This window comes from Dothidotthia symphoricarpi (genome assembly GCF_010015815.1).
Source record: "Dothidotthia symphoricarpi CBS 119687 unplaced genomic scaffold P153scaffold_18, whole genome shotgun sequence".
NCBI lineage: Eukaryota > Fungi > Ascomycota > Dothideomycetes > Pleosporales > Dothidotthiaceae > Dothidotthia > Dothidotthia symphoricarpi.
The window spans coordinates 976815-995253 of record NW_022985025.1 but is presented as its reverse complement, the minus strand read 5'-3'; the positions used below and the strand labels follow the sequence as shown (position 1 = coordinate 995253).

Genomic DNA, 18439 nt, shown 5'->3' with positions numbered 1-18439 from the left:
ATATAGTTAATAAAGCTTTATAAGAGTATATTTATCTCTATAGTAAAACTTAAACGCTTAATAGTATAGAGTAGCTATTTATCTTTAGATAATAGCTTAAAGGCGCTATATTTATCTAGGCTACTATCTAGCGTACTAGACAGGCTAGTTAATATAGGGGCTAGAAGTATAGATATAATTATTATTATTAGTAGCTTAGATATATATAAGTTCTTACTATAGATATTATAGGTTATCTCTTAGTATACATTATATATACACTACTTCTAATTACTATCTAGATATAAGTTAAGAATATAGCGTTAATAGACTTCTCTACCTTTAATACCCTTTATATATTAATTAACTTAGTCTATAGTAACCTAGCTATTATTTCTAGCCTATAATAGAAGGCTAGCTATAAGTATAATCTATGTAATAGTAGGCCTTCTATCTTAACCTACTCTACTAGACTCTTAGCTGTATTACTTAAGGCCTTTAGGTAGACTAAAAGAAAAGACTTTATAGATATCTATTTAATAGTACTTATAATTAAGAGCGCTTATTATAATTAGAATACTTCTATAAGATAAGTTAAACTTTATAAGTACCTAGGTTTATTACTTAAGGGTTATATTACTATAATAGAAATTATACTTAAGATTAGTAGTAATACATTCTACTAGTTTCTTATCTTATATATAGATAAGTATCTTCTTATTAGATACTTTCTCTAGCTCTTTTTAAAGATATTAAGTAATATCTACCTACTAAAATAATCTCTAACTAATATATTCTACTTTATATTAGATATTAGGCTAGCTTATAGGTTTCTAAAATATTTTTATATTAGTATCTTAGAGACTAAGTTTATTCTAGAGTATAGCCTCTTTACTAGGTAGGATAGTTATACTAAGTAGCGTTAGCAGAGTTTCTTTTATAGTAATCTATTAAAGGCGCTTTAAGTATAGTTAAAACTTAGAATTTATAAAGAGAGTATAGTAATACTTATTAATAATAATTTATATAAGTTATCTAAAGCTATATATATGCTTAATAAATACTTAGAAAGTAGTTATTAGTATATACTTAGGTATAGCTAGAATAATCTTAATATCTTCTTACTAGTTTATAGCATTCTATTCTATAAACTAAATATTAAGTTCTTATAGACACTTAACAACGTTAAGCTATAATACTACTAGTAGTCTAATTAGAATAGTTAGTCTATAGTATAGGGATAGTGCTAGAAGAAAGAACGTTAGGCTTTTACTACTACTAGTACCTATAATATATACTACTAAACTCTTACTATTAAATATTATATAAATAACTTCTTTTTACTTACTATAAAACTCTACTTAACTACTAAAGTTATTATAAAGTAGTAAGGTTATATTAATAGCTTAGTATTTACTCTTATACTTAATTTAGTTAGCTAATAGTATAGATATAACTAGATCTATAGTCTACTAGTTAATATTATTACTATTATCTATATAGCACTTTATTTCCTGCCTATTACTAGTCTACTATAAGATAAGACTAAAGTTAAAAAACTAATACTAGTTAGTACTTAGCTTATAGTATTATTATTATAAGTTATTTAAGCTTAAAAATATATTATTAACTAGCTTTATATATACTGTTTCTCTAACTATCTAGCTATAGGTAGATATTATCTTAAAAGTATACTCTTCTAACTAGCCTTAGAGTGTAGTAATATCTTCTTCTATAATAATATTAACTATACTATCCTTACCTATAATTTACCTACTAATAGTAATAATAAAGTAATAGATAAGATAAGCATTAATAGTAACCTTTAGCTATAGTCTAGTTGCCTAGGTTAATATATCTATTAGTACTTTTAAGGTTATATAAGCCTTACTATTATTATTTAGCTATACTAGTAAACTAAATAGCTATAGTATACTACTCTCTCTAACTAAACTATAATTATAGACAGTTTAGGTATATAGTAATATAAGCTAGAGGTACTAGATAAGAATACTTCTAACTTCTTATAAGAAGAATTAATACACTACTCTTAGCGTATAAGTATAGTTATAGAGTTTATAGTATTAACTTATAATTATAATAAGGCCTTATACGTAGAAAATATTATAAAGGCTATTACTAGACATATTATAGTAGTAGGTACTAAGTAGTTTAGTACTATAAGTAAGTTAGCTATATATAAGATATATAAGAAGTAGAAGTAGTATTCTAAGTTACTTAACTTACTTTTTATATTCTACTATACCCTTATCTTTATAGAACTGTAATATCTTCTATTATTATACCTTTAGTTTTGTACTTTATAAAAGTATACTCTTAACTTAGTTAATAATAAAGTTATTACCTATACTAAGAATTAGGTTAACCTTACTATTAAATATATACTATCTAGGCTATAAAATAGATAGTTTATTATAAAGCTAATTTTATAGAATTACTAGTAATAACTTAAGCTTATTAGTAAAGGTTACTACTAGTAACTATTATACAGTTATCTTATATAGACTATAGACTATATTAGAGAATTTAAGTATATTAAGAGTTATATCCTTAATAGTTACGTTACTACCTTCCTAAGTTATAAATCTATTTATAATATTAGTATCTAATATAGATTTAGTAAATACTAAGAAAGAGATAATCTACTAAATAATAGTTAGGTTCTTTAAACTAAGGTAGAGCGCTATTTATTCTTAGATTATCTTAAATAGTATAGAGGTATATTCTTTCTTAGAGTCTAGAAATCTAATAGTAAGTTCTTATATAAACGTAAAGTGTATAATTTTCTTAACAGCTAATAGAGTTATTATATATATACTAATATTATAAAATCTATCTACTTTAACGTAAAGAACACCTATTATAATATATATTATAAGGTTACTTTTCTTATAAAATAACTATTATTATAGAAGAGTAATAAAGAAGCTATAGTATAATACTTTTACAGAGTAAAATATTATATAATTAGAACCTATTTCTAGTTTACGCTAAACAGATTAAGCGTCTTTAAGCAGAGCAAGATAGTTTATTAGAGTAAGCTAGGCTAATTCCTATACTGCGTTAAGATAGTACTTTAGAAAGAGCTAAGCTAATTTATTATTAAATATTTTAGTAAAGAATATAAATATATATTATATATAGATTCTATACTTAACTATCTTATCTTAGTAGAATTAAAGTAGAAGCCTTAGGGGTTTATATTTATTCTTATATATTACCTTAATAAGTATAGTTTATAATATCTAGGTAATAGTACGCTAGTAGGTTTAGATTATAGATTATACTACTACCTAAAGAAGCTATAGTTTAATATTATCCTCTTAGTTTAGTTTCTAGCGTATACTAAGTATATATAGGGCTAATATACCTCTAAGAATAGTTTAAAAACCTAATTCTAATAACTATAGGTTTACTTTACTCTAGTTACTAATAGGAAGATTAGTACTAATCTATTATAAGACTATAAATCTTTTCTCTATATACTTTATAAAGAGCCTATTAATCTCTACTTTATTAAAGCTATTTTAAATAGGTAAACTAGCAGTATTTAGTTAGACCTTATTAGGAGTAATAACCTTAAAAAGTAATATAGTAAGGTACTTAACCTTATTTCTATATTTATTAGTTAAATCTATCTTTAATAATATTAGGTAGTACCTTTAGTAAGTATCTATATAACGCTAGTATATCTTCTAGTACTTATTTATTACAAGCCTCTTACCTTTAGTAGGCCTACTACTCTTAGTATTATTATTACTATATAATATAAGGTTGTATATAATTTAGTTATAAGACTTTATATTACTTATAGTATCTCTACTGCTGTATATCTAGGTGCACTAGTTATATACAACGTAGTTATAATATAGTAGAAGGTAATAGATTACTAAAATTAGCTAGTTTAGGTAGGCTACTTTACTATAAGTCTTAGGTAAGCTAGTATACTTCTTCTTTAGTACTATAATAATAAGTTTTTACTTATTTAGTATAATATTATATTTATACCTCTTCCTTAAATAATTAGCTATACTAGAAAGCAGTACACTAAATCTATATATAATATAAATAAGGATATTATATTTCTAGTTAAAAGTAATAATAGTATAGAAAGTTATAGTATTATATCTATAACACTTAATTTATAGGTATATAAAAGGTCTTTTAAACGTGTCCTAATAATTAAAGGAAAAAGAGATATATCTAATAGTACTTATAAAGTATAAATAGGATTTAGTTTAAGTCTAATATAGTAGTAGAAATTAAGATTTACCTAACTAACTTATTTAGGCACTTATTGCGTAGTAAAATAATAGGCAAGGTTTAGTTTAGTATTAGTATATAATAATTTAATTTAATTATGCTAAAAGAGAGCTAAAGTAATCTTATCTTATCTAGTATATTTAATTAGTTAAGAATAATTCTTTATTATTAATCCCTAGCTTATTATATCTTCCCTAATTCTTTATTATTTCTATCTAAGCCCTTAGGTTGCTTTAAGTATAGTAATAATATCTTTACTCTTATATACTAATATTAGGCTGCAGTTACTCTCTGCCTAGTTATTAGATTTAGGTAAACTAGTAAAGGCTTTTTCTAAGATTCTAGATAAATATAATACTATCTAGCTTATACCTAATCCTAACTAGATAGTTAATTATAACCTATTTATAGCGTAAAATCTAGAAGCTATATTACACTAGATCTATACCTATAGCTATAAGAATATTCTTATATAGTAGGTTTACAAAATCTATACTCTTTTGTAGGATACTAAGTAAGATAATAATATTAACAACCTAAATTAGTAAGAGGCTAGCTAAGAAAGAAAAGTTTCTAAAGAAGCCCCTACGCGTAATAAATAGATAGGAGAAGAAGGTACTTATACTTATAATAAAGCTATTTATAATAAGGTTCTAGTTAAGATAGTAAAAACTTAAGAAAAGGATATAATAAAAGATATTACTTTAAATAGTAATTATTTATAGTATATAGGTTTCTTTAATTAATATCTGTTACTTAGTAAAATATAGGTCTAGGAAATAATTAAGTTAGCTACAGCTCTTTAGTCTAAATAAATACTAAATAATTAGGTACAGGTTATATAGATATAGAGATACTGTTAGGTAGAAAGTTAGAATATATTAGATAGCTTAAGCTAGCTTACTTAGAATACAAGGCCTCCTAATACTACCTAGGCTCTAGGTAGATTAGTAGTTCTAGATTTATAGGCTCTAGGCAACCCTCCTCTTAAGAAGGTAAATAAAGAAATTAGGTTAATTAAATAGTAGGATAGATATAAGGAGTAGTTTAAGAGCTTATTTTTTTATATTACGTATATAGAAGTAACTTTAATTATTAATATCTTCTATTAGCGCTAGATAATAACTACTCTTTAGGAAAAATTATAAGCCCTTAAAGCTTATATTATTACAGAGAAGGAGCGCACTAGAAAGTAAGGTATAGGTATAAACACTGTTATATACTAATAATAGTTAAATATTCTTTTTAGTCTTAGTTACCCTAGTTAGCTAATAACTTAATAAGCTTTCCTCTAATAATAGAGTAAACTAGATTAAATACTTATATTTAGAAAGTAATAGTAAATACTTATAAATACTTTTAGGTTTAGGATTTTAGGTCTTCTTCTATTAACTAAGGTACCTAATGCGTTTATTAAATAGACTATAACTATAGACTAGATCCTAATCTAGATTAAGCTTATCTAGACCTATATTCTAGATATCTAAGTTATATACAACTAGATTCTTCTACTCTATATTACTTGTATTAACAACTATTAACCTCCCCTAGAGAGATTAGTACTTAAAGAAATAAGAGTAGATAAATTAATTAATATTAATTATAGTGCAGTAGTTAGATATCTAGAGAGAACTAGCTCCTAATTAACAGTAGAGGAGTAGAAAATTATATAGGAAATATAAGCCTTAGGTTACTCTATAAGGAGATAGTTACTTAATATTAGATATTACTTATTACTAGAAAAGAGAAGATACTTTTAAAAAGGTAGTAATATAGAGACTAAGAAGGGAGTGTTATTAAGAAGGTAGAATTTAACGTTACTATTTTAAAAAGAACCCCCTAATAATAACTTTATATTTATATAATATAATTTTTCTTTATATAATAAAGGCTTAGGGTCTAATAAATATAAATATATTAATCTAATTATTATTAAAGTTAAAATTAGTATAAATAAAAGCATATTTTTGCATTTATACGTGTTTTTAGAGTTATTAGGTCTTAGTAGTAGCTAGTATACTAGGCTTACTTTATAAAATTTAGAATAAAATAGATCTATTTAGGATCTCTAAAATATATTAATATATTATTAGATTACGTATATAGAAATTATAGATATAAAAGAAATAGTAATTTTATAAGTGTTTAATTTAAAGACTTACTAAGATATAAAACTAGAATTTAATTAATAGATAAGAATCTTCTTTTTAGTAGAAAAACTTACGTATTTAGTAATAATATTTAAATATTAGTAATAATATTTACCTATTTAGTAATAATATTTACACATTTAGCATTAATATTTAAACTTTAGTAATAATATTTAAGCTTTAGTAATAATACTTACACAGTTAGCAATAATATTTATATATTTAGTAATAATATTTATACAGTTAGTAAGGATATTTGTATAGTTAGTAATAATACTTAAGCTTTAGTAATAATATTCGCGTAATTAGTATTAATATTTTAGCTTTAGCAATAATATTTTAGCTTTAGTAATAATATTTTAGCTTTAGTAATAATATCTAAGTTTTAGCAATAATATTAAATTTTTACAATATTAATAAGAAGTTTATCTAATACTAAGCCTAAACTTAGCTAATAGGCAATAATATCTATTTAGCAATAATACCTATTTACTTATATATAATAGTTTTAGGGTTAGTTAGTATTAGTTTTCTAATTTAGTTTCTACTAACTCTTCTTTTTATTATCTTAATTATTACTAGTATTTACTACTTACCTACTGCCCTAGTTCTAGGCCTAGAGTAGAGTACTAGTAGATTAGTCCTAGTACTATTTTAAAGGTTTAGAGTTATATCTTTTCTTATAGCTACCTTAAGTTAGAAAGGTAGCTATTTATTTAGGCTTTATAAAGTCTAATAGTTTTAACTTTATCTTTATACCTATAGTAGTTTCTATATTATAAAAAGCCTACTTAAACTCTAACTATTTAGTAATAGTCTTTAATACTCTATTATACTAAATCTCTTATTAGTAAGCCTTAGAGGCCTTTACTTATACTAAGGAGATTTTTAACTTATTATCTATACTATTATCTATAAGCTTAAAGAAGCTTTAATAAAGTAGAGATTCTCTATAGTTTAGGTATAGTAAAAATATATTAACTAAGTTATTAGTATACTACTTAAAGTTCTAAAACTTTAAGTAGTTTTTTTACTATATAAGAACTAGGTCTTATACTAGCTTCTACTTCTCTATATAGATATTAGCCTAGGTATAAATTACCTTCTTATTAATCTTTTATTAGATTAATTCTAAGTATACTTTATATTAGATAGTACCTATTACTTAGTAAGTTCTAGTTATAGAGTCCTCTAGTACCTAGGTATACTTAAATACTATATTTATATCCTTAACCTACTAATCTACTTATTAGAGAGTAGAGATATAGGATTCTATACCTAATTTAGGCTTAGGGTTTACTATATTAAGTACTCTAATTAGCCTTCCTACTGCGTTAAATACTAACTAGAAAGGCTCTACTAAAGTAGTAGAGTATCCTAGGCCTAAGTACTATAAGGTAACTTAGAGGTATCTTTCTAGAATTATAATATATTTTAGGCTAGTACCTTAAAGTTATTCTTCTAGAAGCTTATTTAAGATTAATTAAATATACTACTTACTACTTAGTAGAGCTACTTATATATAGACTCTTAGGAGTAATTTCTAAGAAGGTTATAAAATACTAAACTAGTAGATTACTCCTAAAACTCTATTAATACTACTTTCTAGCTATATTCTAGAGGAAAGTATATAGCTTATTTTCTTAATTAAGAGTTATTCTAAAGGGCTTTTATATATTTTCTTAAGTAGCTAGTTCTCTATTAAAAAGTAAGTTACTTTCTACTTAGAAGTTTCTTCTTTTTTATCTAGGCTCTCTATGTCTTTAATATAGGTAGCTAGGCCTTACTCTAGAGCTAGGTTACTTTTAGTCCTAGATAAGAATACTATTAGGCTCTTTTTAGGTATAACGTTTTATTTTCTTTAAGAAGGTATTATTTTTCTATTAAAGAAAATAGCTTCTATTTATCTTAAATTAACTACTCTTTCTAAGGAGAAGTATAAAGGATTTAAATTATAAAGGCACTATAAATAAGTAATTAAGATATAAGATAAATAGGTATTTATTAAGAGATTAGATAAATCCTTAGAGTATAAGCCCTAGAGATTTATAAGTACTATATACTAGAGCTCTAAGAGCCTTATACTCTTAGCCTAGAAGTTTATTAAAGGTAGGCTAATAGAAGCTTAGATAGAAATACCTATAATATTAGGCCTTTTATAATTATAAAGTATATTAGAAAACTAGCTTATAAACTAGTACTACTACTCTTTATAAAGTATATATATTTAGTATTTAATATATTATTACTTAAACTATAGTAGAAACCTCTTACTAAGAAGAGCTTCTAGCTAGAGCCTATATAACTTCTAAAGAATACCTTACCTAAAAATAAGTATAAAGTTAAAGGAATTATAGAATACTATAATACTACTACCTAAGGGTAGAAGTATAGAGTAAAGTAGCTAGGTTAGTCTAATAAGAATACTACCTAGAAATTACTTAAGAATTTTAATTACTATAATAAGATTCTCTAAAACTATTTAGTAAACTTATAAAATATATCTTAGGGTACTTATAGGCTACCTAAGAGATATAGGTAGAAAGTAAAAGCCTTACTAAAGCTAGAAGTTAATAATCTACTAAGGTAGAAATAAGAACGTCTTAGAAAGAATATTTAAAAAAAAAAAGAAAAAGAAAGCTAGAGCTATAGTATAGTAATTACCTCTAAAACTAAAATTATAAACTAGTATAAAATAATATAGGCCTTAGTAAAGATAAAAAATTATAATTATTATTTCTTATACTATCTAAAGAAATTAAAATATATATCTACTAAGAAAACTTTTATAGTTACTTATTAAAATACTATAAAGTTAGAACTAATACTACTAGAGTTATACTTAGCTATTAGAGAACTAAAGAAACTAGTAGTAAAAGCCTTTTTAAAAGTACTACTAGCTACCTTTTAACTAGAAGTATAGAGAGCTACTAAATAAAGATACTTTTAGAATAATAGTAAGAATAGAATCTTTTCCTTCTTAGTATTAAGAATATTAGTGCTATAGTAGTAGAAGTACTAGTTAATATTCTTAAAAGTGCTATTATATAGAAAGTAAGCCTTTATAGGAGTATAAATAATAATATTATTAGAATAATATAGGCTAGTAGTACTAAGACTTAACTAAAATAAATTAGTAATAAGAAAATACTAGAATAATAGTAGACTAACCTTATATTACTTTAAGTTATACTAAGTAGAAACTTAATAAGCCTAACTAAAAGCTATAGTAAAGAAACTACTATTAGTAATAGTATAGTACTTAGTATAATTATACTTAAGAAAACTCTTATAATAAGCCTTAGTATAAGCGTAAGTATTTACCTAGTTAGCCTATACCTAGTTATTTATAAAGAGTATATTAGAGTTAGTAGTAGATATAAAGCTAGTAAACTTCTAAGTCTTATATAAGGTATACTTAAAGTAGTAGTTAAAGATATTAATAATATAATAGAACTTAGGTAGAATCTATTAAGGTTAGTAATAAATAAAGTATAAATAGAATAAAATAGGAAACTTACCTTAGTATAACCTCTAGTCTTAGTATTAGAATAATTACTATAAATACTTTAACTAGCCTTATATTTATAGTATAGCTTATTACTCTACTATAGCTTAAAAAATAATATAATAGTACTATTAAAAAGGTACTTTTAGAAAGTAGTAGTAAGAAAGTTAATATAGCCTATATACTAGAAGTAAGTAAGAGTAAGCTAAGAGGCTATACTAGTAAAGAGCTAGTAGATCTACTTAAGTAGAGGTATATTACTAATATAAAAAGGTAGAAGTATAGTAAGTTAATAAGAAGAAGGTTATTATAGTAATATTAAAGTTATAAGGTAATATATAGGTATTTTATACCTATCTAGTATATGTATGTTGGCTCTTTAGGACTACTATAATACTATACTACTTTACCTTACTTTATATATACTAATAACTATAAAAAGTTAATATAATATAAATAAATAATAAATACTACCTAAGATACTAGGACTATACTTAGTAGACTACTTATAGAGAGCTAATAGACTTTTATAAGAGAACTATAGTTATAAACTCTATAAAGAGTATAATAGGTACTAATATTAAAGTAAGCACTGCCTATATAAGATAAACTTCTAAGAAGGCTACTAGTAATATACCTTATAAGAATAATACTAGCCTATAAATAATTATATAAGTTAGTATAAATACTAACTATAATAATAAAGTAAGTAAATAATAAATTATTATAAGTAAACTCTATATTAAGCCTTTACTTTATATAATTATATATTATAAAGTCCCTAAAATAGAGCTATAGAAGTAATAGAGCCTAATAAACTATTTATATAGTTAAGAGGTACCTAATAAGGTAAAATTTATAAACGTAAAGTTACTAATAATAATATATAGTAAGTATAACTATACCTCTAAGAATTATAATCTAGAGATAACAGTAAATAAGACCCTCTATAGAGGCCTAGTAGTTACTTATAATAAACTAGGCTATACTTACTAAAGTTATAAAAACTTAGTAATAAGGATATAAGCCTAGTGTAGTAGGCTTTTAGGCTAGATCTAAGAACTAGCCTAGAAAAAACTTAAATAATTTAGTACTAAATTTCTCTTAAACTATTTTTCTTTTATAAAAGGTTTTTATAGAGTTTAATTAAGGTAACTATATAAATTAAATACCTATTTATTTACTCTAAAAATTCTAGTAGTTTAGGATAAACTATAAGCAGAAAGAGAGCTCTATTATAGGTATTTCTATCTAAGCTCCTATTAGCCTACCTTTAGTAAACCTCTAGGCTAAGGGCGTAAGGCCCTTAGAGCTTTAGTATATAGTACTTATAAATCTCTAGGGCTTATACCCTAAGGATTTATCTAATCTCTTAATAAATACCTATTTATCCTATATCTTAATTACCTGTTTATAGTGCCCTTATATAAAAGTAGACTTTTATATTTTAACTTTTAAATCTTATTAAATTAAAAGTAAATTTTTTTATTCTAACTTTTAGTTTTTAACTTATATATTATACTAAGTTAGAAGAAGACTTTTATATTATACCTTTTAAATTTTACTTAATTAAGAGTAGACTTATATATTTTACCTTTTAAATTTTACTAGGTTAGAGGTAAACTTTTATATTTTAACTTTTAAATTTAATTATATTAAAAGTAAACTTTTATATTATAACTTTTAAAATTTCCTTAGTTAAAAGTAAGCTTTTATATTTTAACTTTTAAATTTTATACTAGTAATATATATTTTGTATGTACCTATTCTACAAGGATTTTAAACTAAAATCCCTAATCCCAATATATATAGAGCGGATATTTCTTGAAACGGATCCAATAGAACTGCCTTGGGGTGTTCCGGAAACTCCTAAATCTACGGATCGCGAAGACTGAAGTATAGTTGCTCAAAGCTTCCTGCGTGGATCCTAGCAATTAAGGTGTTTTCGTAGTAGTGGATCTGGGAAGCTCGCGTATTCGAATTTGTTTCTCAAGCAGACTGTCCATCCGTTCACCGGTTTAGATATGCAGCCCGTTGCTTGCACAGTGAAGCGATTCATGTCTGTGTTACATTAGTGGAAGCCACGCCTGTATGCGCGATTTTCGATGTCCAGTGAAGGTGCCACTTCAGTTGTTGGTCATGCAAGGGGTCGTCACCAGGGAGGGCTGCATGTCTCCCATCTTCGGTCTCGCCGGTAATACGAGAAGTTCCGAAATCCTGTTGCTGCTACCACTTGCTTGTCTTGATTCAGCGAGTGGCTCACTCTTCCAGATGCTGCGACCATGACGACAGCAGTGCAGACCGAAGCTATTAGACCGGCCACAAAGATGCGCGGGTGGTGGCCTTTGTGCCAGGTCTTTGGTAAATACGTCAGGGCTGTTTTTCTAAATTCGTCGTTGTTGACAGTGCCATAGTACTAGAACTGCGGTGCTTGCGATGAAGAGACAAGACTGCCGAGTAACTCCAAGTCGCATTGTCTAATTGGCCAAATGCCTACAGTATGCGATTGGTTGTATGCGGGCGCTGTTTTGTGACGTCTAGCCGAAGTGGGGGGCTGTGCAAAGCAATTGATCGGTGTGCTAGTAAGCGTTGCCATGCATCTTAGGCGTTCCAACCCATCGAGGGGTAAGCGAAAGCGATGCAACGTGTTCGTTGGCCGGACGCGGAGAACATAGTAAAATACCGTTTTGCTTGTTAGACCCATTACTAGCGTTTTATCAGCCAAAAGCATCGGTGTAAGTTCGCATGTGAGCCTTACCAGTGTGTTGAAGGTTATGAGAACTAATCAGAGGCCATTTAGCTTACACCCGATAGAGAATTACTGTTAACGAAAACATGCCGTGTAGAAAACGAACAATGTTCATCTCGATCATGAGCAGGGCCTTGGATCTCTTGGTTAGAGTTTAAGATCGATAGCCCATTCGCATGAGCATGGAATCCATGTCGACAGTGTGATTGTGTAACCGACAGCCATGAGAACCAAGGCAAACAGCAAATCATCGTATGATGGAGGATGACCCGAGAATCGTGCGTTGTAGTTGACATCGGCGACACGGAGCATGCATGAGCGCGCGTGAGGGGCTTATCGAGTGTGTTGCTGGGTCTCTCCGGCTCCCACCTAATTTTGCATCGCCGTCCGATATCGAAAGTTTTACGCTTGCTTGTCCAGCTGACCAACTGTCCGGAAAGAAAATCGACCATCGGATTGACGACCATGTTGAGAGGCATCTGCATATCAGTGTGGGCGATAATGTTCCTGATTCTGGCGGCTGGTATGTCCATGTCTACTCTAGACGCATCGAAGGTCTTCGTCTGCCAATAAATCATACGGAATCACTGGGGCTGACTTGATTGTACGTGTCTAGCTTCAAAGGTAGTAGGAGCGCCTGTGGGACAACCACTAACAAAGCGCATGTCCACCGAGAGTATTGTTGGCATAGCAGTCGGTGCGCCAACTGTCTTGATAGGCACAGCAGCATTTGTCGTGGCGCTCATGCATTTCCTGAGGGAAAAGGATCATAGGGTGGAAGGTACGTGAACACAAGCAAGTGGGCCGAGCAGCCTCCTCAAACACACTTGTGTTTGATGGGCTCGTGGACAGTCCAGGTGTTGAACCAAACTTCGTGAAGGACGACGACGTTGAAAACAAGGGGCATAGTTCTTGACGAGCATATGTGAATGACTTCGTGAATCAGGACAGGAAGATCCAAGTAGCGTACGCGATAGACGTCAACAGACTTCAATTCCAGAAGGTCAGTAAGGATGTGATGCCGTTTAGGTGCAAAACTTACGTGAAATAGCATTTGCCGATGGACGATCAAGCGACAGCTCTGCGTCCAGGTTGTGTTGGAGGAAGGTACGATCGAGCGGACGAAGGACCTCGGATCGAACGCGTCAGGAGGAAGGTGCATCTGCTCTTGATTCAAACTTTGGCAGTGCTGTACTCAGCGAGTACAATGATGTGCATTCTCTAGTCGCAACCGAACGGGATGTGTGGGCTATACCAATCAGCGACAATGCTCAAGTTGGATAGAAAAATAGAGGGCCGAGAGCATCGGTGAGCGAGAATGACGGTGGCGAGAAGATGGGCCAGACTGAGATGAAGTGTAGACAAGACGCAATAAAACAGGTACTTACAATTCCATCTGCCATGTCCAACCTGATAAAAAGGGCAACGAAATAAAGAGGGCAACACAAACATCAGATATATTTGAAATATCGGAAGTGGGTAGACGATGAACCAAAAGGGCGCGAGGGACCAGAGATGAGTCGTGCGAGAGGGCACGAGCGAGGGACTTTATGAGAGTCCCTCGCCAAAACCTGCGTGTCAGCATGAACTGTTTTGACAGGAGGACTTCGCCAAGCGAATCAGTCCCTCTCACCCTTTTCGCCCTTTTTGCCAAGAAAGTCCCTCATGCCCTTTTTGCCCCACGATGGACTCACTAGCTTGCTGCACGAGCCGGGAAAATCAAAACTCGCAGTCCACATCTGCACGCCTCATCCCCCACACCGAACGAATGGACTGTCATCTGCTCGGCGGATTGCAGCGCAGCTGATGCTACCTGCGTAGTCACCCAAAAATAACGCGAGTACTACATTGTGTTGTCGTCATGCGACGACGTGTTATATGTGCAACACTGCCACAACACTCGTACGACTACCAACACTTTGGGGCGCAAAAAGAAGCTGTCCGCTTACAAAGCTTTAATTACTATTCACCACAGATACTACTAACAACGATACCACGACCCTTCAATCTGCGCCATTCACCATTTCAAGAGCTGCCCACGCCAACTTGCCCTCGGACAACATGCCCTCCCCTCTCGCGACAACAACGACCATTATCGGCCGTGGCTTCAGCGGCTTCAAGTCCCAGCCCAAACACACCGGCCGCTGCAATGAATGAGACAACGCCATCTTCCACTCTCCTTTGTCCAACTTCCCATAGAACGCCTGCTCCCCATCAACACACACTTGCAGTGTGATATCCACAGCTCCCAAATTCACACTCCCTTCTACATCAACGCACCATTCCCCGTCATCCAACTTCGTCGCACACACCTTCCCCACACTGAGATTAATTTTCCTATCCACCGTGCCATTCAAACCCGTCGATCTCGCCACAACACAATCCGTCTCCAACGACTTGGTCAGTGATGGACTAACCCTCATCCTCGCTTCCCGTTCAAACGCCCACGCACATCCCAACAACACTGCATCCTCATAAGCTCTCCCAGCAAAAGTGACATTAACAGGCATGCCCTTCCCACGCAGCACCCCCATCGGCACACTCACAGTCGGCACACCCAGATGCCGTATCGCGCGGTTGCCATTTGAGTACTTGACCCCGTTGAGCAGACTATGCGTCGCGCTCTCGACATTGGTTTCCAAGTCTGCAAGCCCAACGTCGCCCTGCGCCGGGAACGCTAGCAGATCGAGCGCGTTGGTCGTCATCCATGTGTCGAGGTCGCGGGCGCGCTGGGCTTCGAGAGCGGGGAGGGCTTGCGCGAGACCGGGCAGTGATTGCAGTGGTGTGTTCTTGACATCTTCTGTGAGCAGCGAGGGCAGGCCCGCATAGTCTATCCAGTTGCGCACCTCGAGGAAGGTGTCTGGTATGTAAGCTGGGGGCTTGGGGAACAGCATCGCGGGGTCTGCAATATCTGTCAGACTGCTCAATTTGGCGTCAGCGTTCTGATCCAGGAAATCGTCCCATGCTTTTGCGATGAGCACGCCGCGCTCAACCTTGTTCCACTCCGAGGGCCTGCCGACGACGTTGTTGGCCTCCCCTGACACAGAGTCGTTCTCGTAGTTCGTTACCAGCGGGAAATTGGTATGTACCACTTCTGCACCCAGAGCTTCGAGGCGGCGTGCAGCATCTCCCCAGAGCTGAATCACCTCCGGTGAAACATGAGGATGTTTAGCATGCGGATCCGAGTCTCTCAACCCAATATACATTTTGGGAACGCCAACCCTCTTTCCCCTCAGCGCATCTGCATTCGGCAGCAACGTACAGATATCTGCCGGCGGCTCAGGAATCTCCACAAACTTCTGCTCGCGCCAAAAGTCCCCCTTGGCACTCTCATCCGGCGTAGCAATCACCGCCAGCACCCTGCACAAATCGTCCATCGACCGCGCATACGGCACAGGCACATCACACGTAACATACAGCGGCCACAGACCCCTACAGCTCAGCACGCCTCTCGACGGCGTATAGCACGCGAGCGCATTATTAGACGCAGGACTCCGCCCACTACTCACCGTCTCGCTGCCCATCCCAAAGACCGCGAAACTCGCCGCCGTCGCGGTCGCCGCCCCATTCGACGACCCAGACGAAAACGCGCCGGTCAGGTACTTCGCATTATACGGCGACTCCGCGCGGCCGTACAGGCCCCGTTGCATTCCCCCCGCCGCCATGGGGGGCATGTTCGTCTTCCCGATTAGAATGGCGCCTGCGTCGCGCAGTTTCGCCGCGATGGCGGAGTCGGAGCTGGACATCAGGCCGGCGAGCGCGGGCGAGCCGTTCGTTACGCTGAGGTTGGCGTACTTGTAGCTGTCTTTGAGCGTGTAGGGGATTCCTTCCAGTGCGCGGGGGGTCAGGCCTTGGGCGCGGCGGGTGTCAGATGCAAGTGCTTCGGAGAAGACGGAGGGGTTTAGTAGCGTGAAGGCGGAGAGGCCGCGTTGGGTGTCGTGGTGGGCGATCCGGGTTAGGTACGTGGTTACCAAGTCGACACAGGTTACTCTCCCGCTGTTGAGAGCAGATAGGTGGTCGGAGATGCTGGCTTCTGTTATGTTGAAGGGGTCTTGGTCGTGCTGGCGTTGTGTTAGTGGCTTGTTGCGTTATTGTTGTACATAATGTCAAGCTTTACAGATGATCATTCTTTGCATGTTTTCATATATTGCTACTGTGAGTCCTCAAAATATCCCCATCAACAAAGTCCGTCTCACAAAACGACGATAAGGAGGAAGGCTTTACTGACTGCATCCATATCTGGCCCAACACTCGGGTCGGTGTTATCGTACTTCATATTCGCGACTTTGAATTATCCTATCACAGATGCGTCGATGTTCGAAGTGGAGGAGAGAGCGAAACGACGTTGTTGAATCAGGATAACTACCGCTGTTGTTGTTGTGACTTTCACCCCCACTTTCTGAATGCCCCCGGTTGGACCCCGCAGGACTAGTCCGAGGATGGGATATCCGATTGGGTTGTGATGGTTGGGAACGAGCTGCTTTGGAAGGTACAGGGACGCGATGATGGTGTGATAGCTGAGATCGAATGTATGGAGGAGGTTAGGTAGTGGTGGGCAATCGTTGGGGGCTGGTTGGCAACATGGGCATGTAAAGGGCATGCAGGAGTCAAATAAAGATATAATTGCTCCAGAAATCAACGCTCGCTGTACTGCATCCCAGACTCGCACAAAACTAACCAAACCAATAAAAGACCTCTCAAACATTTGCATCTCTACGCCGTCCCCGCCCACAGCGCCTTGACCCTTGTACTCCCCGCCACCAGCCCACACGCGCCCATCCAGCCCAGGTTCCACCCAGGCAGTCCCCCGGCACTACTGCTAAAATGCAGCGCCATGGGGAACCACGCCGCGGCAACCATCGCATCTGTCCACCACCTCGAATCAAACTTCTCATCCTCCCCATCTTGATACTCCGCCACGGCCTTCCCTTCACTCTGCATCCTAGCCCTAACAGCGCGCCTCTTCCCCTCCAGCTGCCACTCACGGCCCAGACGCAAGAAATCACAGCTCACGCCGCCCAACCACGCGCGGTACGCCCACAAGTATACACGCGCTGTTGTTGAGTCGCCGCGGTTTATCCGCGCGATGACGGATGGACCGACGACGCCGCTGTCGGCTAGCAGCGAGATGTTCTCCAAAGCTTGGTACGTGAAGTAGCTGCTTGCCTGCAGAATTGCGATGCGGTGCAGCACCGGGTCTGCGCCGAACTTTGGGCCTGAGGCTAGTGTGCGCAGCCAGGCGTACATGGGCAGCAGGCCGAAGAGGCGGAGAGTTGTGCGCGCTTTGGAGACGAGGACGGCGAGGGCGGCGATAGGGGGTACAGCGCCGGCGGTAGAGACGAGGGTCGTTGTTGGGGGTTTGATTGCGGTGGGGGAAGACGGGTTGACCAGCGCGAGCAGCTTGTGCAAGACGCTCATCAAGGCGGGCGACTTTGTTTGAAGATAAGCGACGATGTAGAGGGTGTAATTGAACGTCGAGAGGAAAGCGGGGAGTCCGCCTGGAGCCGCCAGCAGCCTGTTTCCCAGTCAGATCAACATCTCTCACTCTCAAATCGTCGAACGTGGCACTGACTTGTTCAACCGCAAAATCGTCCTATCCACATTGCGAATCGCACTCAGCGTGTTTCCAGGCCCAAGTCCTGGATCTGCGACCGGCGCGACTTTCTCCGCCTTCTCGGCGATGACTTCGGCGCTGGGCACGCCGGGTTTCGTCACTTCGTCGGCCATGGTGCGGGTGTTGGGTGTTGGGTTTGGGGATTGTGGGGAAGC

At 34.6% G+C, this 18439-nt stretch overlaps 2 protein-coding genes across 2 annotated transcripts; one reads left to right on the top strand and one right to left on the bottom strand.

Moving 5' to 3' along the window:
- Positions 1-13135: 13135 nt before the first annotated feature.
- Positions 13136-13954, top strand: P153DRAFT_359957 (uncharacterized protein; the record flags this gene model as incomplete). Its single annotated transcript, XM_033666887.1, has 4 exons — positions 13136-13193; positions 13287-13451; positions 13617-13673; positions 13722-13954. The coding sequence occupies 4 exons, from the start codon at positions 13136-13138 to the stop codon at positions 13952-13954; spliced, it is 513 nt and encodes a 170-aa protein (XP_033520707.1).
- A 658-nt stretch (positions 13955-14612) lies between these two features.
- On the bottom strand, positions 14613-18433 carry P153DRAFT_347451 (glutamyl-tRNA amidotransferase subunit A). The gene is made up of 5 exons (XM_033666171.1): positions 18243-18433; positions 17388-18185; positions 16942-17032; positions 16853-16909; positions 14613-16749 (listed from the first exon to the last, which is right to left on the bottom strand). Exons 1-5 carry the CDS (start codon positions 18395-18397, stop codon positions 14674-14676), a joined length of 3177 nt encoding a protein of 1058 aa, XP_033520706.1. The 5' UTR covers positions 18398-18433; the 3' UTR covers positions 14613-14673.
- Between the last annotated feature and the right edge of the window lie 6 nt (positions 18434-18439).